Source organism: Hibiscus syriacus, unplaced genomic scaffold, assembly GCF_006381635.1.
Source record: "Hibiscus syriacus cultivar Baekdansim isolate YM2019G1 unplaced genomic scaffold, ASM638163v2 tig00110820_pilon, whole genome shotgun sequence".
NCBI lineage: Eukaryota > Viridiplantae > Streptophyta > Magnoliopsida > Malvales > Malvaceae > Hibiscus > Hibiscus syriacus.
In genome coordinates this window covers 43789-59290 of record NW_024062876.1, presented here as the reverse complement: position 1 = coordinate 59290, position 15502 = coordinate 43789, and the positions used below count along the sequence as shown (strand labels likewise).

The window sequence follows — 15502 nt, the reverse complement described above, 5'->3', positions numbered from 1 at the left end:
AAATGACATCTAAAGGTGTACTTACTGGTTTAGCATCTTGCATTTTGAACCTGAAGAGTACTTTGTTGATGTACTCAGCCTGTGATAACATCAAAGTCCCCGACTTTGTGTCTCTCTGATCCTCATCCCAAGAATCTGCTTTGCAGCGCCCAGATCCTTCATAGCAAACTGCTTCGACAATTTTTTCTTCAAGTGTATAATCTCTTGCATGTTTGAGCCTGCAACGAGCATGTCATCAACGTACAACAATAAATAATGAAGATATTGTCGAACCCTCTGATGTAGCAACAATGATCTGTTTGGCATCTGGTAAAACCATTGCTACCCATGAAGCTATCGAACTTCTTGTACCACTGTCTAGAGCTTGTTTAAACCATACAAGCTCTTCTTCAACCTACATACTAGGTTTTTCTTGCCCACCTCTATGAAACCTTCTGGCTGCCTCATATAGATTTCTTCCTCCAAATCACCATGAAGGAAAGCTGTCTTTACATCTAACTGCTCAGATGTAAATTCTCTGCAACTACAATTTTCAATATCAGTCTGATTGTATACAGTTTCACGACTGGAGAGAAAATTTCATTGTAGCAATACCTTCTTTTGTTGAAAACCTTTGACAACCAATCTCACTTTGTAGCGTTTGCTCCCCTCGTGCTCCTTTATCCTGTAAATCCACTTGTTGTGGAGAGCTTCTTGCCCGGTGGTAATCAGATAATTCCCACGTCAGAATTGACATAAGCGAATCCATCTCATCTTTCATGGAAGACTCACTTGACTGAATCCTCCACTGCATTGCTTCATCATATCACTCTGGTTCACCATTGTCAGTCAGCAATAAGTAGTGCAAAGAAAGAGAATACCGTTGGGTTGATTTAGGAATTCTGGAGGAGCATCTCAGTTCTGGTGTGTCGGTTCTTCTTGAACTACTTCAGGATTGATCTGAACATCATTTCTAGAAATCCTCGAACTCAGCAAATTCCTTTGTTCAGCTTCGGTATTGGAGCTCTGATTCTACAGTTGACCTGTCTTTGTATATCACATTCTCATTGAAAATGACATCTCTGCTTCTGATGATCTTTCGATTTTCGTAGTCCCAAACCGGTAACCGAACTCATCCCGCCATAACCAAAGACACATTGTTGGACTTAGCATCAAGTTTACTTTTTTCAGCAGAGTCTATGTATACATAAGAAATACAACCAAACACTCTTAGTGTGAAAAGTTTATTTCTTTCTTGCTCCAAACTTCCCCTGGTATTCTGTCATCCAAAGGAACTGAGGGCCCACAGTTGATCAGGTAAGCTGCAGTGTGATAGCTTCAGCCCATAGAAATTTGGGCATCGGCATGTATCCTCATGCTTCTGGCACGTTTATTCGAGTTCTGTTCATGCGCTCTGCTACGCCATTGTGTTGCGGTGTCATGGGAACTATTGTCTCCATCTTGATCCCATTGTTTGCGTAAAATTCTTTGAATCTACGATTTCTGTACTCTCCTCCATTATCAGACCTCAACCGCTTGACTTTCAGACCAGTCTTATTTTCCACCATGGCCTTCCATTTTCTGAAGGTATCAAAGACTTCGGATTTTCTTCATAAAATAAACCCACACCTTCCTTGTAGAATCATCAATGAATGTGACATAATATAATGAGCCTGCAAGAGATGGAACTGTAGATGGTCCCCATACATCAGTATGAATCAACTCTAATATTTCTGCCTTGGGTATCTTGCCAATCTTTGCAAAACTATCTTCATCCCTTTTGACAAAAGTGTCTTATCCCTTTCTCGCTCATATGGCCAAGCCTTTGGTGCCATATGTTTGATTTTCCATCAGCATCTGCTACTGTAATGATATTCTCTAAATTGAAGTTACATAGAGAGTATCAGTCTTCTTACCACGACCAATGACGAGTTCTCCTTTTGTAATCTTCCATTCACAACCTGAAAAGATTTTACTATAACCTTCTCCATCAAGCTGTCTTACGAAAATCAAATTTCTTTTTAGGCCATGAATATGTCTCACACCTTTCAGCGTCCAGGTGGTCTGGTTTGGCAGCTTTAGTCGAATGTCTCCTCTTCCGACGATCTTCAAGGTTTCATCATCAGCTATATGAACCCTCCCAAAATCACCACTGACACAGTTCTCCATGATTTCTTAGCATGGGGTGGAGTTATAACAGGTAAAATCTTTCTTTCCCGTTCTTGATTTTCCGTTCTGGATTTGGATCTGCCACGATTTGAATTTCTTTTTGAAGTTCTCCATTTGGACTCTGTGTGCAAGGCTGAGGAGATTCATGCTTCACCAGATTCTCTCTGTCGAATTTCTTCACTCAATATCAGATCCCGAATATCGTCGAATTTTAATTTGTTGTTTTCCGACGAGCTGCTGACTGCTGTAACAGTAGCATTCCAATTGTCTGGTAAAGATGATAAGAGAATTAAAGCTCGAACTTCATCATCGAATTCAATTTCCACGGAACTTAACTGGGTTGTGATTGTGTTGAGTTCATTTAGGTGTTGAGCCACCGATGCCCCTTCCGCCATCCGCAAATTGAACAATCGCCTCATCAAATGATCTTTGTTTGAGACCGATGGCTTCTCATACATACTGGAGAGAGTCGCCATAAGACCCGTCGTGGTCTTTTCCTTTGCTATATTGAAAGCAACGCGGGACAACGTCAGTCGGATAACTATGAGGGCTTGTCTGTCGAGAAGAGTCTAGTCTTCATTCTTCATGCCCTATGGTTGCTTCCCTGAGAGAGGTTGATATAGATTTTTCTAGTACAAAAAATCTTTAATCTGCATATTCCAAAAGCCAAAGTCCGTACCATCGAATTTTCAGTTTTCACATTCCTTTCGTCTGCAGCCATCGCTCCCACTCGAATCTGGCTTCGTTTGGATCGTTTCTGACAATTCTTGTGTACCACTGTGTATTATAACACCTCCGTCGACAAATTCGTATAGCCGACAAATTTCACTATTCCGTGAATAGTAATAAATAGTAACCTCACAAAATTGACAAAATTTACAACCAAAACTCTAATTATCAGTGTTGGGAAATAAACGAGTAAACAAGTAATTTCCCGATAACCAGATTAGTAAGAATGCGAATAAAAGCGGAAAAATAATACCCGAAAATTGATAACGAGTTCAGCCAATTGTGCTTACGTCTTCGGACTGCTGCAGATCTTTTACTAAGAGATAAATATCAGGGTTTACAAAACACTCACTACTCACAAGAAACTCTCTAGTATTGGGAGAAAGAAATGATTTGAGATTTGGGATGATTTTGAAGCTAAATGAGCTAGTATTTATAGTTGAAACTTATGATTAATCTTTGAAAATACCTCAAGTGCAATGACTAAAGTGAATTTACCCATATTTTCAACAAACATATACCAAACTTTGAAAAACATTTTTCAAAGAAACTTTACCAAACTTTAAAAAACATTTTCAAATTATTTGCCAAACTTTAAACTACTTTTAACACTAACTGTAATTTCTTTAACATATAAATTTTGATAAGAATACGTGGATTTTGATAAACCATAAATGATCATCGTATAAATGATAAATTGTCCAAACAACTGAATGGAAGAACGGTGAGGGGCAAAGTCAGGAAAACGAATTCTCGTTTCTTACTTGTTTTTTGTCGTGACGTGAAAATTTGTTTAAGACCCGATCGGGTTCTAGGAAAGAGTACGAACAAGTGGTCCCCTTTTAGATGATTGAGGATTTGGACAAGTGTAGTAAAGCGCCCCACAGTTCACACGTGGCATCCAGCCGTTTAGCGTTTAGGCAACGAGCGTGATCGCACGTGAAGTGGGTCCTCGCGCTCGCTCGGATCTAGGTCGCATTAGCTTGCCAGCTGGCTCGATCATTGGACATTACCTGGACGAGAGAGCTTTGGATTGGGAGATTGAAGATCGCTGATCGCTGCGTGGATGCGTCAATAATTTGATCACTTTCCATTTTGTAATTTCTTTTCATATATTTTAATTAAATACTTTTAACATGTAGTTCATTTAATTTTACAAATGTTGACTTGGAATTAATTTTCCCCCTCAAAACTAAATTATAGCATTTAAATAAAATCAATTAACGATATTGACATTTTAATTGTTATGTCGTAATCTTAACAAGTGGGTACCAAAACGTTAATCACACTCGCTTAAAACTATGACATGACACCGTCATAGTGAAATGCTATCAATCGATGCTTTTCTACCGACTATATTACAATATAAACTTTTTAAGAACATTATATTTCAATTTTAGGATCATAAAGTGAAATCAACCATATAAACATATTACGCTATTTTTTGTTATATAATTCAATACCAAGTTTAAATATCAAATAGATTCTCCTAATTATATAAAAAATCAAGTGAATTAATTGTTTGAATTTTATTCGATCAATCTAGTATAAGTACGAGATAATATTTGTTTAAAAATTCTCAACAAATTGACATTAAATGTTTATACCTCTGACATTTATATGCTCGAACCAAGGACCTCGACGAATAATAGTAATTCTTTGATATCTGAAATCGCTTGATTCGTACTTAAGCTTTAAATTAAAAGAACTTTTAAATAAAATATCGCGACCAAATAAATCTTTAAAATTATATTAATATGAAATACATTGTCAACCGTTATATTTGATGATGTGATATCACCCAATTTGTTCAATTTTTTATTCTATAAAAATACCAATAATTCAAGAAAAAATCGAAAAAATTTTTTAAATTATAATAATTAATGTTTATAAAATTTTAAATAATTCTAAAATAACATTTCAATTAATTTTATTTATTTAAAACATAAAAATAATTTTAAAAACGTAAAAATATTTTTAAGTACAATAAGTAATATAATTTAACCTTCTAATATATATAAAAATATGTCAAATTATGATTTTCATTTTTATATGACGTTTAACTTAGAAATTCAATTCATGTACTTTAATTTAAATGATTTTATCTTCTTATTTGTCCTTGTAATATGTTAATCCAAATAGTAACATTACTGCAAAGTTTAAATTTTGTTATTGATCAATTAATAATTTTGAAAATTAAATATATATTTTGATATGATAATTTAGGACTTGTTTTATTTAAATTTCAAACATAATTTATTTAATTTTTAAAACGATTTTGAGATCATAAAGCCTTCAAATTGCAATATTTGATAAGCTGGTTAACGTCACTTTCAAGGCACAGCTAAGGATGATAGGCGGTAGCTTTGGACCATTTAGTTGAATGCCAATAATTTAGTTTTCATCTTATTTTAGTTTTTTATTTAAATGAAAAATATATTTTTCAACTCCTAAAAAATTAATAATCGAATTTAATCACTCTTCTCATTGAAAAGAATATATCTTTTATTTTGTAAGTGTAAACTGGAAAATGGTCGATTTATAGAATATTCTTAGAAGTGAGTTCGTGATTCTAAAATTCGGATGAAAATAGAATTTTTGCATAAAATATACAAATATGTGTGGGGTCAAATTATTATTATTATTATTATATTATATTATTATTTCATAAAATAGGGTGCAGGGGTAAAATTATTATTATGATAAAAGTAAAAGCTTTTTATATGATACTTATATTATCCATATATAATAGTAAACAGAGGTATAAAAACATAGATAGTATTACAAATAATTAGTTATGGTTATTGACGAGGCTTAAGAGTGATATTTCAGGGGTTTAATATTCTAGGCTCCCTAATTTAAAAAAAACAAGTTAGGTAGGATTTATTGGATTATAATATATATATATATATATATATATTTTAAAATTTAATTTAATGTGGGAGATATGAGATTAGAATAATGTTTATGAATAATTAAAAGAAAAGGTATGGTCCGTGTTGCGTGGAATCAATGATATTAGGGGATTGCGTTTTCATGTTGTCCAGTTCACTTCAAAAGTATGGCCCAGAAAACGATTTTTCAATTAATTAATAGGCTTCAAAGGAATATAAAATTGTAATTTATTGCATAGATAGTATTTATTTTTCTAATTTTAAGACCATGTTTACCTATATTACTCTTAATTATGGTTTTAGTGTATACAATCCATTACTACTAAAACAAAATGAATAGTAGATAATGGCTATTCTAAAAAACAATTCTGTCATTACCAATTTAAAAAAAAAGTAATTAAAGAAAAGCAGTCACGATGTTAATATTTTTCATCAATTTTTTTATATGGTTGTAGTTTGTGGATTAAATATTCAATTTAGTTTCAGTTATAAAATAAATAATATGTTTTTTAAGGGAATCAAAGTATTGCTTATTAATTTTTTTACAAATTCAGATATTCTACGCATGGTTTAAAATATTAAATATGTATTTTGAATATATGAATATCTGATGATAACATTGTTTAATTCATATTCGAATTTTTTATTAGTCTAAGTTGATTACAAGATAATATATGTTCAAAAAATTCTCAATCATTTGAAAATAAACGTTCAAATACCTACATGTATTATGTTCGAACCCAAATCTCTAAAGATAGCAATTGTCTCTTTCTATTCGAATTTAGATATTAATACTCAAGTAATTTATAGATAAAATGAATTCAGATCTTTAGGCAAGATTGTATATTTATATTCATATAACTAAAGAAAATATAGACATTTAACGCGTTGTGATTCTTAATTTAATTAACATAATAATAATTTAAGTCTTAACATTTATATATTATATATATTGAATTTCTTTAAAAAAATCAGTAAATAAACTACACATTATGAAAAACTAAGGACCAAAACTTGTTAAATATTTAGAATTATAAAACGTAAGATTATGAAGTAAATTTATTATTATATTAATAATAATATATATTATTGTATTAATAGGAAATATTAGTATTATAATTAGTTGTTATTAATAAACCAGTCAAAATTAATAGAGAATGAATTATTTTTTCTATAATGAAGATTTTACCTAAATCTCAAAACTGAGAAAGCCTTTAACCAAACAAATTTCTTTCTAGGGAACCCCCCCCCCCCCGACTTACATAAGCTTCAAGTGGTCGAAGTTTAATATTTAGTTATTATTTTAATGAACAACTAAATTAACAATAATCAATTGGTACTGTAGCGAGCTTGGGCGATGGTTAATAGCTAAACATGGATGTCGACATTATAGAGTAATAATACCTATACCTTCTTGTAATAACAATAATAATTGAACCTTGTTTGGATGTGAATCCGTCTAGGAAACAAAATCCTAGTATTATTTATTTTATTCTATAATTTTATTTAATACTATAATATTTCATTTCTCTTTGAAAAAAACAAATAATATCCATTTTTAACCCTAAAATTTTAATTCCAAATTTGTTAATAGCTAAACACGGATGTCGACATTATATGGTAAATTCAGTCTTAGTAATATTGATTGATTTAATACTATGCATTGTACATTTATTTAATGATAATATAACATTGGCGAGGTGGGTGTCGTTTTCCATGAATCATATTGTCAATTACAATAAGTAGAATTCTACAAATGGATCGGTAACTAAATTCTCCATTGTTTTCTTAGAGTGGCGGCCTTAAAATTTAAGAATGAATCCAAAATTTTTAATTTTATTTTTAAAAATATTAAATATATAAAAATTATAATTTTTTAATACATTAAATTAAATTTAACTATACTTCTAAAATAATGAGATGCACTTAACCCTATCGTACTTAGTGCATCGGCCATTGCTTTCTTATACATGTCGATCAACACGAATTTTGTTTTGGGAAAAAAACCCGTTTTTCCCATCAGAGAAAAAAGGTTGAGGCGATAGCTGTCATTTGCATGCATGGCCCACCACGTCTAATTAAGCTGCCTTCAAGTTCAAGGAGCCCCCCAAGCACCAATCTCTGTTTTTCGAAGCTTTCAACTGTAGTTAGATACAACATGGAATTTTATGTTACAAAAATAAATTTTAAACATTTAGAAAAAATAAATTTATAAAATTTTAAAAGTAAATTTTTATTATCAATAAAAAATAAAAAAAATAAAATTTTTTTAAAAATTTAAGAACAACTTTTCCACTCACTATTGATTCGATCCATCCCTGAACGCAACTTCCAAACTATTCTTCACTGCATGAAAAGTGTTACACGTTATCATATCAAACTACAATTTATGATACGGTTAAAAAACTGTAAATTTGAATTCATTTAGTGATTTTAATTGTTTGTTATTTTCTTTTGAAATCTTGGGTCCAATAATTATGTATATAGAGTGTATGTACGTTGTTAATGATTAAAAAAATTATAAACATATATTATTTTGTAATCACTTAAACTATTAAAAAATGTAAATTTCAAGGACTAATTGAAATGTTATGAAATTTGGAGGCGTAGAATAATTTTATATTGATAAAAGATTAATCCAAAGTTTTAAAAATATTAGGAGGCCAAGTGTAAGTTTACAAAAGTTTTTTCGAAAATAAAGAACCCTTTAAATATTTAGGAGAGCCCTAGCCACTTAGCCCCCGTCTATGCTTCTCCGCATGCGTTATCGTTGTACCTTTTAATTTTGACTAGTATCAGATCGAAATGACTTTGAATCTAAAAATGAGAGTAGAATTGAAATGATCTCAACTTAAAATGCCTACTAAGAAAAACCCAATTAATAAATTTGAACAAGTTTATTACACCTTTCATTTCGGGTATTATTTCAAAACAAGGAGTCTTCTTTACTAAAAATATGGTCCCCCATTAAGCAACTTCAATACAATTCAAGGCACATCTCCGATTCTATGCCTCGTTCTTAATTACTGTCCATCAACGACTAACATATTAATGTGATATACTTATTATGTTAACGTTGCCTACTACGTACCAGACACCAATTCTCTTTCAATTCATTCCTTCATATAGACCAAGTCTATAAGAGTGTATAACTGGACCTTCTCTCTCCGAGAAAGAATAGACTAATGGATAATCTCTTTACACCTTATCATTCTCTATTGTTCTTTTCTCTATTTTAAGAACGCGACTTTTTACCCATACTAAAAAGGATGAATTGTGATTGGATTACTAGCTCATTATCACCATCAACCTGTCCAACCATCTTAAGCATCATCAGCTTAGTGAATACTTTTAATGACTTTATATCTCTAATTATGGTTTATGTTAAAACAAACTAAATGAAACCATATACAACGAAGGACTAACCACCTTACATAAAAAAAGTTAGTCGTCTTTCTGGAGCATTTATGAGAATCCCATGACATATTTAACTAATTGTTGAACTATCATGAAACTCAAATAATCTAAGATTAGTCGTGTAAGATTTTACTTCTATCTTATAACAAGTTCAAAATCCATTTATTTCTTAAAAAAATTTTATCGTCTCACTATTTACTAATTCAAATCTAATAGACTAACACTTCAGTGATTAATTTCGTTATTTTTTTTTCTATTGTTTCCTTCATTTTAAGTCCACACTTCTTTGTATTAGTGGGGATTATTGGTAAAAATATTATAACGCAAAGATGTTGGTTGTAACCCATATATTATCTTGATGAAGGATTTTTAAACAAGCTCTTCTTTTTACTCGTATTAAGTAATAAAGGATAATGCTCACACATATATGCATTGTTGTCATCGTCAGTACAATATAATTTGGTTTGATTTATATTCGTGTTTATGTTAATATATATCTTCGATATATATATGAATGTGTATTTTTTGTAATCTATTTATATAATTTTTTCAAGTAGATTAAAATTATTTATTCTATATACTAGATTTTTTTATCGAATTTAAGAAATATCTTCGATACATATGCATGTATTCTATTTATTGTTTTACTTAGAGATTTTGAGTTCAAACAGTTATATATGTGAGTGTGTGCGTGTTGTCAATAACTAAGAAAAATTCTGAACAAATATTATCTTATAATCACTCTAAATTATTAAAAAATAAGATAGATAATAAAATACATGATTAGAGAACCGTGATAAATTATTAATTGTAGTTGTAGAGTAGTCGTGATTAATTTTTATTGAAATACCTAATCGATCGATTATTAATTGATTTAATGAGATAAAATGTTTAAATTTATGGAATGGTTCTTATAATAAAGTTATGAATATTTAATTTAAATTAATTGATAAAAAAATCAAATATTGATAATTATAGAAGAGTCCAAACACCAAAACCCCATCAATTGTTGAGCTCAACCCAATGTAGTCTTTCAAATTAGTAAATTACGGAAGCATCCCCCTCCTTTTCCTAAGGTTAAGGTGGGAAACACGAGCTGCATTAATGACAAGAGGTGAGGTGTAGCAATTATGTGTGAATACACGAGCCACATTAATGACAAGAATTAAGGTGTTGATTCAGGCGAATAGATTGCACACATTGATCAAATTAGAAGAGAGTCGAGTTAAAAGGTTAGAATATTAAAAATATAATAGTTGAAGAAAATGTTAAAAGGTTATATTATAACTTTAGACCAATTGATCAAACCAATTACTCAAATTCATTTTCTCCTTAAACAAAATAAAACCCTTACCCAATTAGGTTAGAATAAACTTTTCTAAATATTTTACTTGTATATACCTTTTTTTGGATCTCTTACGTAAATAACATTTTTATTGTTGATTCTTCGCTTGTTGAGATCTTCGAAATTATAACAAACTTTTAGAGTCTAGTATCTTTTGGATGATTGCAATCTCTTGACATTGCTAATGGACGATCCATGTGTTTTGTCATAACTAAATCTATCATATGACAAGTAAATCTACTTAGTTTTTCAATTTATAAATGATCATCACTCTTAAACGTGCCATCAACACTACAAATTAGTGTGTAAGCCATTATATCAATTATAGTTTTTCATTAGAATAAAAAATCATTAACAACGTCACAACCATAAATTTTCTATCAACATTATTTATAAATATAATTCCAGTTTGAAACATTACCTGAAATTTCTTACCCACCGCCCACCCGATGTGTCACTATTAACCCATAATCAAGAGAATTAAGTCGAATTTGATTTCGTAATGGATTTGAGATTGAGACACGTGGCGTCTTTCCAGCCATAATTCAAAATCGAGAAGACAACATTAAAGTTCAACCACGAGATAGACCAAATGCAGTTTGATTAAGTTTTAATTATTATAAATTATTTTATATACATGTACAACGATGATGAAAGTTTCGATTGCAACGTTTGATAGTATCTATTTTTATGTAAATTGAGGTGGCGTGTCGGTCCATTTATACAATAATGTCAGTATTATTGTTAGTCTAATTGGTTGGTCTCGTTATGTTGTTTATTTGATAGATTTTATAATATTATCTTTTTGACATTTATTAATCTTATTAACAAGAGAAACTATCGACTTGTTAGCTTACTAATTTTTAATTAATAATAATAATTAATTTTTTTAAATAAAAAAAATATATCAAAATTATAGGATGAGTGCATACAAATTAGAATAGACTAATCATGTCAATTAAGATTTTTTAAATAATCATCAAAGTATATTAATTAATCACTAAAAAATAAGATAGGATTATACAAGCATAAAATAAAAATTTAATCAAATAATTCAAAAAAATGATAGATATAAATAAACATAAGTATTGTTGGTTAAGATAAATACTATCAACACTAACATAAAAATACATATAACAATAATGTGACACTAATAAACTAATTTTATTTCAGCTTAACTAAAATACATCTTTGGTAATTACGAGTACTTATCAATAACGAGAGAATTAATCCAAACATCCAAATCAAAGATAAAACAATAAGATAATCAAATAAACAAATTTTAAATTAATATTACTCCCCATTATTTTCATAATTTAAATTAATATTACCAATTAATGTAAAATGCATCATTCAATTGGCATATACCATATAGTTTTCTAATGTATTTTTCTTCACTAATTTTGGTAAATAATGTAGAATGTTATATATACATGCATATCGGTGGTGGTATTTCTAAATCAGAAGCATGAATGATTAAAGAATAAGCACAAAGCACCCACCACCACACATATATTTGCAAAAATAAACAGGGTTTTAGCCTTTAGGTACATATTCGGAGTCATAAGTTTATCTGGCAAAGCCGTCACCAGCCCACCATACGACACCCGTTTTGCCTCATTTAATAATTAAGGAATCTGACCTACTTGTTTTTATAATTTAAAATAGGATAATGTTATCTTATTATGTAAATTTTAATTTTTTAATTTTTATCTATTTAAGTTTTAAATCTCTAACAACCCTAAACCTTGAGCTTTAAAAACTGAATCATCAACCTCTAAATGTTAAATATATATATGTTAAGCGGAACTAAAAGTAATTTTGAGATTATTAACAATACAAAGTTTTTAAATGAAGTGGATACCGTCAGTAAAATAGATAAACAACCGGAAAAAAATTAAATTTAAAAATAAATATGTACCTATTCTCAAAAGGTCGTATATCTGTTACTCATTGTATATAATATTAGAATAAATATATTTATATAAATTAAGATCCATACCATTTAAAAAAAATTAAGGTAAACTACCCATTCCTATTACAATAATTCTTTTGGTGAAAGGAGCCAAAGTAAGTGAATTAAAGTGTATTTTTCTTTCTTCACTTTTTGCAATGTTGGTGTTGTTTTGCTAAAAAGCACTGCACCTAGAATCTATATTCTGTTTTGCTTGTAAATGATCAAGGCAAATGTCATTAACTGAATAAAATTATACAAAATGAAATAGATTATAATTGTTATACTCATTGAGTAAACAAAAGAATGACCGATGTAGAACTTTGTGAGACATATTTCTAATAATAAACGGACGTATGTCTTAAATGATTTTAGTGATAATATTTTCTCTAATTTGAATTTAAATAATAATATAATTTACATAAAATTTATTAAATAAAAGAGACTTGTTATTTTCTTTTTGAAATTCTGGTTTTGGATAGTTATTTTCATAATATATATGTTAGTAATAGATTAAAAGAATTTATGAATAAATATTACTTTATAATTACGTAAAACTGTTTAAAAAAGTATTTAGTACTTAAATTTATTGAAATTAAAAACATAAATACAAAATAATTTTATCGTATGATTGAAATAAAAACACTTATTGAATCGTCTTTTTGATGAAAAATATTATTTATTTTAAAAAATTAAATTTAAATGAGTACATTTAAAATATGTATACTATTAATGAATTAAACAAAATTCTAAATAAACAATATTTTATACTAACGCTTGCAATTGCATAGTGAAGGGTGGGACCATGCAAACGAAGAAAATCGATATCAAAGGTACATTAGACGGCTAAGGATAAATGTTAAAATAATATTATTACACATAATCGACCTCCTTAATCATTATCATCAACGTCTCTATTTTCCCCTTACATGCCACTTCTCCCACTCACCTCTCTTCACCCACAGCTTAAACCTCTCCTTTTCTCCTCACAACTTTCAGTTTTAGCAAAGGGAACACGTGGCTAAGGATATCGAGACGACGGCGGAGCAAGGCGGAGGCGAGTTCTCAGCCAAGGACTACCACGATCCACCGCCAGCACCATTGATCAACTTCGACGAACTCACCAAATGGTCGTTTTATAGGGCGTGTATCGCCGAATTCATTGCCACCCTTCTTTTCTTGTATGTCACGGTGCTGACCGTGATCGGTCATAAAGTCCAAACCGACCCGGCCAAGAACACCGTTGACCAGGACTGCGGTAGCGTTGGCATTCTCGGTATTGCTTGGGCTTTTGGTGGCATGATCTTCATCCTCGTTTACTGCACCGCCGGTATCTCAGGGGGACACATCAACCCGGCGGTGACGTTTCGACTTTTCTTGGGGCGTAAGGTATCGCTGATCCGAGCCATCATGTACATGGTGGCTCAGTGCTTGGGTGCAATCTGCGGCTGTGGGTTGGTCAAGGCTTTCCAAAAGACTTACTACAACAGCTACGGTGGTGGTGCCAACGAGCTGCAACCGGGCTTCAACAAGGGCACCGGCTTCGGCGCTGAAATCATCGGCACCTTCGTTCTCGTCTACACCGTCTTCTCGGCCACCGATCCCAAGAGGAGCGCCAGGGACTCCCATGTTCCTGTATGTACTCTCTTGATTTCATTTTCTTTTTCTTTTTCTTGGCCTTTCCATTTAATAAAAACTAAATATTGAAGGTGCTGGCACCGCTCCCCATCGGATTCGCCGTGTTCATGGTTCACCTTGCCACAATCCCCATCACCGGCACCGGCATCAACCCTGCAAGGAGCTTTGGAGCTGCTGTGATTTACAACAAAGAAAAGGCTTGGGATGATCAAGTAAAAATTATTGACTTTTCCTCTATAAATTTCCATTTCAACTGAAAACACAAAGAGTGTTCATGTGTTGGTTTAATTTTGCAGTGGATGTTCTGGGTTGGACCCTTCATCGGAGCTGCCATTGCTGCCTTTTACCACCAGTACATCCTAAGAGCAGCAGCCATTAAAGCCCTTGGATCATTCAGGAGCAATGCTTAAAATATACCTCCATTTTCATACATAATTACATCAACAACAAATGAAAACGAGTGCACGCTTGTGTTGGGGGAGGGTTCCCTCGAACTGTAAATAAGAAAAATATTTATGGATAAGGGTGACTTTTCAATCCCTGTTTGTATTTGTATTTTTGTCGTCTTTTAATGTATTTCGTAACGATTGTCATCTCTATTTTCCCCCTAATATTGTGTGTATTTCATAAAAATATTGTCAAGTACCAGTCTTTTTAATTAATTATCATCACTCCATTTGTTTTGACTTGCAAATCAAGTTATAAAATATAGCTTAGCCAACTGCTTTTCAAATTCAAATGACTTAACCTTCCCTAAGCATGATCAATTATGATAGTTTCTATACTATTTACTTTATAGTTAATATTCAAGGTTCATGATTATATTCTTTTATAATATTATTCCTACTAATTACCTTTTTGTATTAACATTTGGGTCATAAAACTATATTGATACATGAATCAGTAGTTTGAGAGTGGCATCTTTAAAGAGATTTTGGCTTTTGCGGGAATTAAATCATGTATTTGAACTTTAACTAATAAATTGGTAATGACAAAAAAAATAAAGAAAATGAAAGTGTTTGGTCATATAAGATTAATATACATTATCTTCTTAATGTATGTATCCCTTTAGTCATTTCCAAGGGCAAATTAGGTGACTGTTAAGCTCTTGGATGATGAACAATTTGGCCATATATTACAAAATAATTAGATGCCATTTTGCCTTTGAAAATCACATATGAAACTGAAATATTATTTGATGTCACTATTATATAATTACACCCATCCTTTGCTATAAACTGAATTGGTATTTGATTACCAATTTAAACAGGGGTTTTAAATAATAAATAACCAATATTCTATAAAAAATTAAAAAACCATTCATTTAATAAAAATATTTTTAGAAATAATTGTTTATTTCAAAACAGAGGCGGGCCT

The 15502-nt window shown here is 30.8% G+C and overlaps 1 protein-coding gene across 1 annotated transcript; it reads left to right on the top strand.

The window, feature by feature from the left end:
* Nucleotides 1-13492: 13492 nt before the first annotated feature.
* Nucleotides 13493-14614, top strand: LOC120142283 (probable aquaporin PIP2-2; the record flags this gene model as incomplete). Its single annotated transcript, XM_039157020.1, has 3 exons — nucleotides 13493-14122; nucleotides 14197-14337; nucleotides 14422-14614. Coding segments are annotated over 3 exons (885 nt in total), but the record flags the coding sequence as incomplete, so codon positions are not given.
* Between the last annotated feature and the right edge of the window lie 888 nt (nucleotides 14615-15502).